Here is a 14,104-nt window from a genome sequence, read left to right on the forward strand (position 1 = left end):
ACATCAGTCTTCGAGATTAAGTATTAAATTATTTATTTCAAACATAAGTTACAAAGAATAAAAAATGGCCTATTACAATACACTAGAAAAGTTATTTGTGGTGCTGTATTCAAATACCCATCTACTGGGAGTTATAATGCAGCAGGCAATTAACCAGCTGCTGGGATTTAAGGTGTTGTATTTAAATACCCTGCTACTGGGATTTACAAGGTAGTAGTCAAATTTCCAGCAGCAGAAATTTACAGTGCAGCAGCTATCTACCCAGCGGCTAGGCTTTATGGTGTGTTGGTTGAATACCCATCTATGGTGTTGTAGACAAATAACCAGCTGCAGCACAGGATCTGCAGCAGTACTTCCCATAATAACTATTCTGACATTTACGACTCCTGAAAAAAACTTTTATATTTCTAATCGAACGGTAAAAGCAATAAAATTCAAATTAAAAAAAATTTGCTTTATAGACAAACAATAAACTTGGATGACAAGTTTGGAATGTCAGTCACCCAACTGAAAATTTCACTTAACCCACAGATTGCAATTTTTCTCTCACAGCTATTAAGTTGACCTTTAATTGAAATAATACCTTAAAATCATGAAAACTTACTTGACAACTATGGGGCAGTATTTAGAAAATGTTACTCTGTCAATACATCTTTCCCCTGGACCATACTGTACACTGATACTGACACTCTAAATACAAGGAGATTTATAGAATAGCCAAGAAACCATAATTTTAAAATTATTTTTTGACAATTTTTAAGTACAAAAAAAGTATTTAATTGTTTTTAATTGTCCTGCCCCGTATTCAGAGATACAGGGTGAGAGAAAGAAATGGCAAACTTGAGAAACTTTAGCCAGGAGTGGATGTATATGTGGGGTATACACCCCTGCACACAAATGGAAAAGAAAAAACGGAACTACAAGTAACATTAAAAGCCAGCATTCATCTTGGAGGTTTTTTTTTAACTAGCTGGATCCAAATTTTGCTACTGACAGCTCTAAATATACTCTTTAATAACATGCCTGGTTATCTATTATTAAGTATACGAACCCATTGGATACTTAATAACAGCTAAGACATTAATTCTTTCAATTGAATCTGGTTCTATGTGTAAGCATCAAGAGAGCTTCAGTACAGTCAGGTTCTTTTACAACTCTCTCCAGTTTCTTGCGGCTGAGTAGAACCCTGTGTGGAATAAAGAATCAAGAATTCTTTTGTCAAAAATATCCACAACTAGCCTAGCCTTTTGTATCCCATTAATTATTAATGCGGAATTCTGACAATGAATCCACAGAATTTTCAAACCTATCTTAGCAGTGACTTTTATTTTATATATATGATAAGTATGAACAAAAGCTGGATGAAAGGGCTGCATCATCAATCCACAACATAACTTGTCAGAGAAATTTGACACCTCTGCATGGAACACAAATAGTAATATGCATAAGATTAGGAAGAAACAAAAGCAGAAATATGTGTCAAAATGCATTTTTACCCTTGTCTACAAGGGATTAGAATGTGTAGATCTAAAAGAGAGGAACAGAAAACAGATGTATGATAAGCTAAAAAGAAGATACAACAGTCAGAGAAAAAATTCACTGTTTTTTATAAAACTTTGTTAAAAAAATAGATTTAAATTCAAAAATAAATGTTAAGAAAATAAGTGAAATTAATCTTTTGATATAATTGTAATTTAATAGAATTAAATGCTTCTCAAAATAAATTGATAATAATCTAACGGAAGATGAATTAGACATATTGACATACTATAAATTTCATTTTTATCTAAAAGGAAAGCTATCACACATTGTATGCCATGATAGAATATTTAATTTAACCTTTAAAATAAAGCGAGAAATTGCTAGATGTTGGAGCTGCTTAGCCATTTTGGGAGCTATGCAACTCAAGCTACACAGAAAAACATATTAAAGGGACTGATCACTTATTTGGGTAATTTTAGGTTAACTTATAGCCTATTAGCTATTCATTGGTATTAGTCTTACTTTTCAAAGACAATGGTGGCTGGAGAAAAAGCCGATTTTTTGTTCAGAATTTCAGGGTAAAAGTATGGTATTTACACTATTTGATACTTTTTGTCATAGTCAATGATTTAACAAAATTCTCAAATATTAAATTTAATTGTAGAATTTTATAGTTAAATGTAAACATCTTTATTTTTTTTCAAAATTATTTTCAAAATGTCTATTTTCAAATTATAACTTATTTTAAACATTTAGACGGATGATGTCATTAAAATTTGATAATTTAAATTTTATTGGGCTGTTGTTACTGAAAAACATTAAGATAGTGTCTAAGCAAAGATATCGTACCTTTGCCCTGGAATTTTAAATGATAAATCGGCTTTTCTTCGGTCGTAGATATTTTTGAAAAGTAATACTAATACCAATGAATAGCTAATAGGCTTTTTAGTTTACCATGAAATTACACAAATAAGTTAACAGTCCCTTTAAATTAAAAACGATATTTAAAATTAAAATTAAAAATATGTAAATTTTTTTTACCTTCTTGACAAGTGGAGAAAAATCTGTCTGCACACTACAGCTATAGGTGGCTGTATCAGCATCTGTAACACTTCTAAACAACAACAACAACGGTAAAATTTAGATATAGCTTCATAAAACGTTGTTATTTCATCATTTAGATTATTTCAACACATTCTTGTTTTATTTTTAAAAACACTTTTATTAAAGTGGTCTAAATAATTCCATCCAATGCCATCCCAAAATGTTGATTGATTGACATGTTATTTTTGAAAACAAATAGAAATATGATGTCAACTTGTTGAAAAAAAATCCCTTCTGCAATGAAGTGTTTATTTTTCATAAGTTATTTCTTATATTGAGATTAATGATATTTAGATCTGTAACACTCCAAATGCAGTACACATTTCTGAATAATTGTACACATACACAAAATCTTGAAAAAGTTCATAATGACACAGAAAGTGTATATTCTGTTCCAAAATCAAGGTACTAATGCAAGGAAAGTTAATTGTGATCGCGTTTACTCTGGGTACATATTGAAACCAGTTCTCTCCGGGCGGAATTTGTAAACAAGAATAGATGCATCAGTGTTCGGCTAGTATCCGAGAAAGATTTAATCTTGATAATTTTGAAAATTCACAAAATAGTTTCCTATGACCAGAATATTTCATAGGTTATTTTTGTGAAAATGGATTTCATGTCAGACTGTGACATCCGTCTTGTGTTTACTTTTCCGCCCAAAGATGGTACACTGCAGTACAAAAAATGCTTACACCTAAATAACTTTCCTTGCATTAGTACCTTGTCCAAAATACACTTTCCATTCTAACTTCATTGGGATCAGGCATGGAATTATATTGACCCCTAATTGTTGTCTTTATACAATATTTGATTGAACACAAACTCTGATTTTCTAATCCCTATAAATATGCGCCCAAAATTGTACACCTACGATATTTTAATCTTTGAATTCTGTGAGATCAAATATTACAGATAGATTATCAAGTACAATGGTGGCAACAGAGAAATGGACTAATTATACACGATGTCACAAGTGTCAAATATAACAAGGAAAACAAAATTTTCTCAAATTATAGTTGACGTGTTTTCCAAGATTAAATAAAAAATTGTAAAAACATAATATAAATAACACATGAAATTACACTTATTTTACTGTAAATTTAGAACTTTATTCTAAAATTATCACTTTTATTAATAAATTGTTGCACGCAAAAATTTAGATGACACTTTTGGCGTAAGAATACAGCTGTACTGAGAGTGTACAAATTCTATTGTACTAAAATCTATTTAAAAATATTCTAAGCTTGACACACCAAATGTTTCCATCCTCAGGTTGAAAAGATACAGAGATTAGCAAATTTGAGTTTGTGGCAGAGACTCAATTCCTTTACATAATTTTTTTAAAACAAATGCAATTTTTTACCTTATTGTCAGCTTACTAACCATTTCCAAGGTGGAATCGTAAAAAGTTTCAATCTGTAATATTTTAATAAAATTATAAAAGAACCTGTTCTTGAACATTTATAACATAATTTAAAGTGAAAAACATTAAGAAAAATATATTTTTTTTAATCTAATGACCATAGTTTTGCTAGTTTTTATCGTTTAAATTGCATGAAAATGTGAACAAATAATTTTCTTATGTGTAAAATGATATTTCTTAACGTTGAATTTCATTGGATTAAAGTAACATCTCTCGTTGACAAACTATACAAAGCAATTGAGTCTTTGCCACAAACTTATAATCCCCTTCTTCTTTGCAACCTGATGATTTAAAGTTTTGATATTTTAAACTTGGATTATTTGATATAGCAGAATCCATAGTTTAAAATATCTATGGTCAACGACATTGGGTTGCAAAGATATAGGGATTATAAATTCAGAAATTGTGGCAAAGACTTGATTCCTTTGCTGGTGAAGGTTCTTAGTTAAAAACAAAAGGCTTTCCCATTCATAAATCTTAATAAAGTTTGAACATGGCTAGCCATATTAAAAAGTTTATAAAACTATTGTGTAATATATCATTCTTAATAACTTCATCGTGGTTTTCATAATAAACGTGCTACAAAGCTTATTTTATCTATAAATAGCCATTGAAATAAGACAAGTACACAAACGTTTCATAAACTTACCTAAAACACTTTTAGCCACAACGTGCTGTATAGTTTTTGTTCTTAAATTTTCATTATATCTCGAAGGTTTTCAACTTTTTAGATTATATTTTGTCCCTCGCCAAAGCTCGTTATATTTTTTTTAAAGGCAAAAACCTTCGAGATAAAGATAAAATTTCTGTCCAAAAAACTTTATAAAACTGTGAACTAAAAGAATAGCGTTATAGATAGTTAAAGTTGTTTTTGTTATACTTACAATAATATGATCATTATCATTTTGTAGAATAGAATCTGGTTGCCTGTGCTCCTTTTTACTCCACACAGCAGAAGGGAGGGGATAGCCTATTTTTTGTATCATTTAAAGGAACTGTTAGCATAATTTCAAGTACCCCCAATGCAAAGATGGCAATTTCCAATTTTCAACAATACGCTATAAAGCTATGCCTTATCAAGTATGAATTAGATATTCATGATTTAGATTATTCAACCTGTTTATTTTCATTGGCGGTTTCACTGCAAAAAAATATTTATCCATTTCTTGCTTATGAGATGCAAGGGAGAAATTATCATAATTAAATAATTTTGGAGTAAGAAAAACAATGCTATCTTCCACATTTTTGATCAGATTAAGGTTTCAAGGGTATCAATGTAATTCGATCATTGCCATCGTTGCATGAAGGGTGGCTTGAAATTATGCTTAAATTTCCTAAAATCTATAGTAGTTCTTTGCTAAAATTGCATTCAGTTTTAAATCTTGTAAATTCAAAAAGTGCAAAGATAAACATTGGTTAATTACAGCAACAGAGAACCCCTAACAGGAAGAGACAAAATTAATTTCTCTCTCAAAGCTCATCCTTTGTGGGGTACCCTGTTTTTTTGTGGCAAACAGAAAATACAATTTGAAAACGCGTTTATCTACAGAGGTCAGAGAAGTGTTAAAATTTGATTAAAAAGGTTAATTCTGTTGTTTGGATAACATCACACTAAATATCAATGAGTGAAAAATAAATGGTTTTATATTTTTTTTCATCTTCTTTATTTTCGAAAATTATCCTTGCCTCTAATTTTGCAGACAAAAGAAACATCCGACCCGGGTACATAGATTGTTTTATCAATATCTAAGCTAATATTCAAATAGTAATTTTTTAAATCAAAACAAATCATATCAAAATTATTTTTTACTATTTATTTGTATTTTAATATCTTTATGTTTTACAGAATATTGTAAATTTTGAGAAAATTCTATTTTTCCTAAGAGTTGGGAAAACCGGGAAGACTACCACCCTGACAGTTTCTGATGTTGGTGAACCAATCTGGAAAAATTGCGAAATTTATCAGCTCCCTTTGATACAGTTAAGAGCACTTTTCCAAAGGCATTTTCCCAAAAACAACATTACAAGTGTCAATTTCCCAAGTGGCAACTTCCCAATTGTGTAATTTCCCAAACGTCAACTTCCCAAATGAACATTTTGGTTTGGAGGTGCCGCAGTCTGCAGTGGTGTATTGATTTCCCTTGGAATGACCAGTTTCAAACTACTCTCACTATATAAACTGTGTTTTCTTTAATTCTTTATTCATTTGGTGTTACTTGGTAGAAGAGAGTTTGGATGTTTAACTGAAATAGATTGAAGTATTATAGCAACAATATAACATTGATAAGAACAATTTTTATAATGATTTCATATAATTATTTACACGAATGTCATCTATTAAGAAAGAAATCAAAGTAAGTTTACATCAGCGTCCATGGTTGGTTTAAGCCTTACTGAAGCTATACTTAGGGTCCAGGCATACATATGTGCGTGCGCGCAGCAATTGTACATATTATATATAGTAAAATGGGAATAGATCAAATGCCTAATTTCAAAACAAGTGGGGGCCATGAGCTGTGGCAAGACAGGCTAGGGGATGAGCGATTTCTTTCTTTCTTTCTAAATGGGTTCTCTACCTACACTCTTAATTTTAAAATAAAAATATTTGGCAGCGAAAACATTGTTTATGTAGCGTTGATTTTTGTTGAGAACAAAAATGAAATCAACAGTTTTTGTTTTGTAAATATAAGAAATGCAACTTGAATAAAGTCACATTTTAATGTCAAAATTTGATTGTTTGTTTTCCATTTTAAAGGTCTAAATAAACAAAATAAGAATTGTAATCTGAAAAAAAACTTCAAAATATAAATTAAATAAATATAAAATACAAACTGAATCATTTTCTTACAGAAAAGAAAGATTATTCAGGGTCCCAATTTAAAGATTTAGAGCCTCGGCTTAAATTTGAGACGCGGCTCAAAATTTGGTTGGTTTCACTTAAAATTGTATTTAATTTTTCAAGATTTAATCAGGAGCTCAATTGAAACCGAAACCTGGTGTATTTGAGATGCGACTCAAATTCATTAAATTCGGACTCAGAACAAATCATTCCAAACTATTTCAGGCTGATCCTGATCTAACAGTCTAAGTTTGAAATATGTCAGGTTTACAGCTACTGTTACAAGGTTATTTTTCTTAAAGGGACTGTAAGATTAATTTCAAATGACCCTCTATGCAAAAATTGCAATTCCCAGATCCACAACGGCAGCATTAAAACCTTTATCTAATGAATAATATAATGTTGTTGACAATTTTGATATTTCCTATGAGTTATTTTTGTAGAGAAACCCCAATTTTAAATAATCAGTTTTCAAAATCATAAACAATGATTTCCAATTCAAACTTGATCAGACAAAACTTATAATGGTTCTGTTACAAATCAGCCTTCGTCATCTTTTCATGGAGGGTCAAATTTTCTTTCAATTCTTCTTTGATTTTTGTAAAAAATTACACTTACAGTCCCTCTAATTCTGCAATCATTTTGATGGTTTACAAATTTTCTTTCAATTCTTCTTTGATTTTGTAAAAAAGCTTTTCTGTCAGGGGGTGATCATGATTAAAATAATTCTGAAAATTCAAGCCAGGTATAAATTGGCAAGGTCTTCACCATTAAAAATTTAAAATTGAAATAATTAAGCATAATTTGAGGTGAACCTACATTCAAAGATGGCAATGCCCAATTTACCTTCAGGTACCTTTAAAAGCTTCGGCTGTTACAGTATGAATTAGATATTAATGTTTATAATTTTATTGATTATTTTTGATTGTGATTTTTCTACAAAAGTAACTTGCCATTTTTTAACAGGAAAACATCCTAGAAAATATCTGATTAAAATTAGTTTTAATTTTTAAAAACAACAATATCTTCCATATTATTGATCCGATTAAGGTTTTAAAGGAACCATTGTTAATCTGGCACTGCCATCTTTTCATGAAGGATCTTTTAAAATAAGGAACACAAGTTACAGTTCCTGAAAAGCTTACCCCATTGTCTGCTGTTACTGTGTAAATGCCAGCGTCATAGTCTCTACAGGTGGCACTCACTCAATTTATTTATTTCTGATGCATTAAATAAATCACTCAATTTAAACATCATTAATAATGTATCACCCAAGAATCACAACATTTAATACACCATATACTTCTCTTAAAATATCATTGCATTACTCAATAATCTTTTTTATTTTATTACCCCCCCCCCTGAACTTATTTTTTAAATGAACAATACACTCAACTAAGCATCAATCACTTTTTACGCATTTACTTATTCACCTACACATTGTATCACTTATTTCAGAAATATACTGCTATAAAAACCAAAAATATTATTAGTTAAAACAAAAGTGCATTTTGCCAGAAATAAATGATTCATTAAGTGCCCCTTTCCTTACAGAATTTATTTGAAGTGAGAAATCCGGAAGAATCATAAAATTGGAGGATTTAGCTCCAAATCCGGCTGTTCCTCCGATACCTCCAATTTCTGCTGAGTTTAAGCTCCATTTAACTGCTGCTGGAGGGTTGGCCTAAGCATTAAGACATTTAATCAAAACCTCCAATTGAAATGTTAAGAGTGTTTTTTATGTCAAGTTAATTGGGACCTCAGTTTAAAAACTTTTATTTGTCATTACTAGTATCAAAAAGAAAGGTCTAGCTGCATTTTCCAAGCTCTATTGAATAATAATCCCCATTAGCCTCTTCTCCACTGCATATGAAGTGAAAATTTTTACCTTGATAGAGACTGGTATAACAGCATCAGGTCTGCCACGTTCAAACAAATATTCCTGACCCTGAAAAAGTGAATAACTTTTAAAATGTTCAATATGGCTTCAAAGTATAAGACATTTGAGACATTTAAAGTGACATAAAACGCTTAGAATAGTGTAAGGTACTTTCCCACAGGCATTTTCCCAAGCGGCAATTTCTCAAGCAGCAACTTCCCAAAGGTTAAGTTAGGCCCTCTGAGGCCCTGCAGGCTGCAATGAGGGCCGAGCACTGTGGGTAGGATGGGCAAGGGGGCTGAGCCCGAGGCTAGAACAGGCTGAGGGCCAAGCTCTACGGCTAGGACAGACTTGGGAAGTTTCCGCATGGGATATTGCCACTTGGAAAATACCATTAAGAAGTTGCCACTTGGAAAAAATCCTTTGGGAAATTACAAACAAACAACAAACCTGAGGAAGAGATATAACTGGAGAGAATGTGGTTGGGCACATTTCTTCACAATCTAACCAGACAAGTATTTTTAACTTCAACTTCAAACTGTATTTCAGAAATAATAATTAAACCAAAGATATTACTTAGTGATATCTAAATATTTCAGTTATTTAAAAATAGGTCTTACAAAACATTTAAGAATTGCTTGTATGCCTTGAAGAGTTCTGAAATTATTGATATTTGGTTCTCCACACCCACTAAGGTAAAAGGGAACACACCTGAAATTTGTAAATTCACTTTTAAATATACTTACTCATCGTTGCACCTGCAGTCAGATGAGAATGTATGCATTCTCACCAGTGCTATGCGGAGTAGTGTCAGAACCTTTCAGAACTGAATTGAGAAAGCCTAGCAATACTCTGGGCCCAAATTTAGTACGGGACCTCACAGTCACATGACCCCATACAAGGTTTATGGGTGATCAAAATTTCAATTATCATTAAATTTTCCTCATCCACAAAATTATTCTTTTAAATCTTTGAAATTTTTGTTTTGTTTTCAATGTATTGTTTTACAAAGAGAAAATTTTCACAAATGAAATAGAAGGCAAGGTTGAAGCGTCCTTTAAGCTAAATGACTTTAAAATCTGCTTGTATCCCCAAAACATTCATATATGAGTATTATATTTGAAGTAGCTTACATGTCATATACGCTAATGATTATCAAGTTCCACTAATACTGGGTTTTCCAAAATATTATTATTAATGTTATTAACCTACGAAGTAGAGGATTATAACCCCATTTAGGAACTATATTATTATTCTCCAGGTTGGTACAGTTTCCATCTTCCAGCATTAGTCCACACACCTCCTCCGTCTTTCTAGTTTAATGAGATTTTTACCCATCAAATTCTGGAATTAGAAAATTTGGACCTTTTCTGCACTTTATTGCTCTTTTTTAAAAAAACAGTTTTTTTTAATGAAACTCAACAAAAGTAAACTATTTGTGTTCTTTTGAAAATAGCACAATAAATTATTAAAAAAAAAATCCCATAATGAATTGTAAAAAAATATTAATGTTTGCTTTTGTGCTCTTAATTGGGGATTTTTATTGCATTGTGTACAATTAATACTCTGACCTAAGAAATAGTAAAAAAAATAAAAAATAAAACCATTGGTAAATTCTTTATGATTTTGTTTTATAAATTTCAAATTCATCTCCAACTGCGTTTTTTTTTGTTTAGAAATATATTTTTTTTCTCAATATTTTGCTGTACAAAAAAAACTTTTCTTCAAAACAGATAATACTTACATTTCTTTTGCTGAGTGTTTGCAGGCATTTTCACATAAATCTTTGCTCATAAATCTGGAGAAAAAATATGACAATATTTTTGATTAAAATAGGGACTGTGTAATGTATGCGTTATTTTAAATGACTTTTTATTTGTAGATTGGCATGTCCGATGCACAATGATACCCTTTAAACCTTTGACCAAGAAAGATGTCCTTATTCTTATTGCTGAAAAACTGCCAGGAAATTCAAAGATCTGTACACTGTACACTCCAGCTCATATACACTTTCATTTAAATATACACTTATTTTACTGCTTTATAATTAGAAAATCTATAAAATTTTTGATCAGATGCAGACAAAGTTTAAAAGAGTAAAAAAGTTTTTAAAAATAAAGATAAAATATTTGCTCACCTGTTATTATTTCCTAGGCATCCAGAGTATGAGAACTCCTCACAAACCCCACTTAAAAACATGTGTAAATTTTTGGATTTTAAATTTTTTAATAAATTACCTTTTGGAATTAAAAAACCAACGTTTGAAATCACCCGTACAAGCCCCTTCTGCCTAAATGTATTTATCTATTATTTTTTTTTTAATAAAAACATTAAAACAGTTTTAAAGGTTGCAAAAATTGTAACTGATGTTTGTTTATTCTATATATATTCTAAAAACAAGATACACTAAAAAATTTGTTTGGCTCTAACATGGAAGTTTAGCAAATGTATCTGTTTAATCAACAGCTTTCTGGCATATTAGAATACATTTTGTCATACAGAATAGACTTTAAATGTGAGACAGAACTTTGAAATAAGATTCAAGTTTTAATTTTAAATAATCAAATAAGCATGAAAAATTAAAACTGTGCACTTTACTCCACCCTCCCTTGGTAACATCATCAATACGCATAAGATTTCTTAATTATCGTCTTTCTATTCCACAGTTTTATGGATTCCATTCTTTTTTACCTTTGGTTTGTTACAAACAGGGATCTTGTTGTCTGGGGAGCAAACATCCTGACAGTCCTCCTGATTAATTAATAGATATGAACAATTTATCAATCAATCAATGAATCAATTACTAAAACAAATAACCAATGAATTATTTATTCATGCAAAAAATTGATTTGGCACTTTATTAACTATTTAATCAATCAATCTTTGAATCTATTACAGTGTGCATTGTACTGTGTAAACATAAAACCAAAATGCAATATTAAAATTAAGAATCAAGCAATATCCCATCTTCTATCCTTGGTTGCAAATCTGTTTCCATTGCCCAGACAGCCGCCATACGCAAATTGTCTGCAAAAAAAAAATTAGAATAATTTCAGACAAGAATTTCATATCATCTTGTATCCTATAAAATGCATATCTTATTTAGAAAAAAATATTTATTTTGTACCATGCATAAACTATACTGCTCAAGATATGTCATGGTACATATTATAATGTATCATATTGTTCACTACATCTAAAAGTATATGCAATTCATACCATACTGTTCAATGCATCTATGCAATCCATGCATACCAGTATTTATAATAAATTTTCAGGTACAGAGAGGTACAGAAAACAATAACATTCTCTCACAACCAATAGTGCAATTCATCTGAGGAGTACGTACAATGGATAGAGTATCATTGTACAGGGTGTCCCAATAAACATGGGAATTCAGTGCAGACTTTTATATCGTCTTTGATCCATGGGGCAGCAGTATTCTAGTTGAAACATAAAATATCGAAAGTGCCTGGTCTGAAGACTTTCAAAATGTGGTCTACTATTTTTGCATTGTCAAAATTGACGGAGATATTGCAAAATTTTATTTGATAAATTTGAATTTTCTTGGTATCTAATAACTTCTTCAATTTTTAAGACACAACAAAGCTCTTTTACTCTGAAAAGTAGAGATTTCTGCTTACAAATTATACACAGAACATACATCAAAATAATACATGGACATCCATTACTAGTTTTTTTCATAAAGTTGATAAATTGACTTTAAGACATGTATTAAGTGAATCGTTTTTGATTTAACATTAAAACGTAAAAATATTTTTCAGGGACCAAAATATTTTAGATCACAAATGTGTAAAGTACGTTTGAAGTACAATACCAGTACAACAAAATAACGGTTTTACAACTAAATTTCAGTCTAAATTATTCTCTACTCCGTAGTGTTCATATTGCACTATAATCTCCCCAGAAAGGGCTAATTCATTTGGTTTACTATCCCCTCTTGCATTGTAAATATATGGTCTCTATTTGTACTGTACAGTTTGCTTTAGTTGCTTAAAAAAACTGCCAGGTAGTTAAAGTGAACTGGAGTTTGCAGTGATTGAACCATAGATTAATTAAAATAACAGATATGACACTGGATGTTGTCTTCTCAAGATTTGGATGGAATTCGTTCATAATAACCCTGACGCAGAAGCCCAGATGAGTTTCACGCAGTTGGGGTAGAATTAAAAGACAGAGAGAGCTTGTTCGTTATACGCTTTAGGGTTATTGTGAACGAGTTTCATCCAAATCTTAAAAAGACAAAATCTAGTGTCATATCTGTTATTTTAATAAATGTATGGATTGACCATACTTGCAAGATCTGGAAGGAGCATCATAGAACCATTCCATATAGTTTCCTTTACAAGGCCCAACCACCCGCTTTAGGAAACAAACTCCAGATCCTCTAAACAAAAATAAGTTAAAATAAAATTTATTGAGGTCAGGATTAAACAAATTATTGCGTATTTTATTGAAACTAGGCTTTTAGGGCGCTTTGCGCCCATCTTCTATTCAAATTGTGAACATTTTTTTTTTACATTATAAAACAAAGAAAAATTTTTTGCGGATTTTTAAAAAAAATTCGTGGATTTTCAAGAATTTAATTTTTTTTAAATCCGCAACATTTTTTTCTTCTTTGTTTTAAAATGTAAACAAAAAGAACATGTTCACAATTTAAAAAGAAGATGGGCCCAAATTTTGTGTGGGATCTCCCATGACCCCTGGGAAGGTTTATGAATGATCAAAATTTTAAACATTTGTATTTAAAAGTTTTTATTTTTGTAAATTTTTGAAAATGCAGGAAAAAATATTATGAAATCCGCAAAACTTTTTGTTTGTTTTTGTTTTATACTGCAGTACAAAGAGAAGATACTCACAGATAAAGCCACAATTAAAAGTTGAAATAGAAGATGGGCGCTAGGGGCTCTAAAAGCCTTGTAACTCTAAAAGGAGAGGCACCTAAAATGAACAATTCCTTTAAAATTAAGCTTACCTCGGGGATACGCATTCTTTTTGACAGGAAATCTATAAAAACAAAAATTAATTATTAAATCAGAGCTGGGATCTCATAATCCCGATCTCTTGATCTTGATATCCATTGTCGGCACTTTTAATTTCAGGATTTTTATAAAACTAAACCTTTACATGTCTTAAATTTATTAAAATTAAAAACTAGCTTGGAAACCCAGCTTTGCCTGGATTTTTCCCACTCAATTTAAAAAGTTTAAACCAGGAGAAGAAAATCTTCGTGGTACTATCAAGATCAAGGGTTCCTGAGTCAAGATTAGACATCATAACAAACAAACAAACAGAAAAATATAAATTACTCATTTATATATAGATAAATAGATAAGTGACTTTATATATATATATA

General features: G+C 30.6%; 1 protein-coding gene across 1 annotated transcript in view; it reads right to left on the reverse strand.

Moving 5' to 3' along the window:
- Nucleotides 1-16: 16 nt before the first annotated feature.
- The window catches only part of LOC111705398 (papilin), a 14,363-nt gene continuing 275 nt past the window's right edge, over nucleotides 17-14,104 (reverse strand). Inside the window, exons 2-21 of the mRNA XM_023477929.1 lie at nucleotides 13,724-13,755; nucleotides 13,043-13,135; nucleotides 11,703-11,754; nucleotides 11,419-11,478; nucleotides 10,965-11,017; nucleotides 10,865-10,915; nucleotides 10,472-10,525; nucleotides 9,936-10,040; nucleotides 9,374-9,438; nucleotides 9,178-9,230; nucleotides 8,737-8,796; nucleotides 8,396-8,532; nucleotides 7,994-8,036; nucleotides 5,889-5,950; nucleotides 5,696-5,760; nucleotides 4,894-4,979; nucleotides 3,950-4,002; nucleotides 2,524-2,596; nucleotides 605-690; nucleotides 17-386 (exon numbers count right to left, since the gene is read on the reverse strand). Of these exons, the coding sequence (XP_023333697.1) occupies nucleotides 302-386; nucleotides 605-690; nucleotides 2,524-2,596; nucleotides 3,950-4,002; nucleotides 4,894-4,979; nucleotides 5,696-5,760; nucleotides 5,889-5,950; nucleotides 7,994-8,036; nucleotides 8,396-8,532; nucleotides 8,737-8,796; nucleotides 9,178-9,230; nucleotides 9,374-9,438; nucleotides 9,936-10,040; nucleotides 10,472-10,525; nucleotides 10,865-10,915; nucleotides 10,965-11,017; nucleotides 11,419-11,478; nucleotides 11,703-11,754; nucleotides 13,043-13,135; nucleotides 13,724-13,755 (1,368 nt within the window). The 3' untranslated portion in view covers nucleotides 17-301. The remainder of the gene's footprint in view (nucleotides 387-604; nucleotides 691-2,523; nucleotides 2,597-3,949; nucleotides 4,003-4,893; nucleotides 4,980-5,695; nucleotides 5,761-5,888; nucleotides 5,951-7,993; nucleotides 8,037-8,395; nucleotides 8,533-8,736; nucleotides 8,797-9,177; nucleotides 9,231-9,373; nucleotides 9,439-9,935; nucleotides 10,041-10,471; nucleotides 10,526-10,864; nucleotides 10,916-10,964; nucleotides 11,018-11,418; nucleotides 11,479-11,702; nucleotides 11,755-13,042; nucleotides 13,136-13,723; nucleotides 13,756-14,104) is intronic.

The sequence above is a fragment of the Eurytemora carolleeae genome, unplaced genomic scaffold (assembly GCF_000591075.1).
Source record: "Eurytemora carolleeae unplaced genomic scaffold, Eaff_2.0 scaffold620, whole genome shotgun sequence".
In the NCBI taxonomy this organism is placed as follows: Eukaryota; Metazoa; Arthropoda; class Copepoda; order Calanoida; family Temoridae; genus Eurytemora; species Eurytemora carolleeae.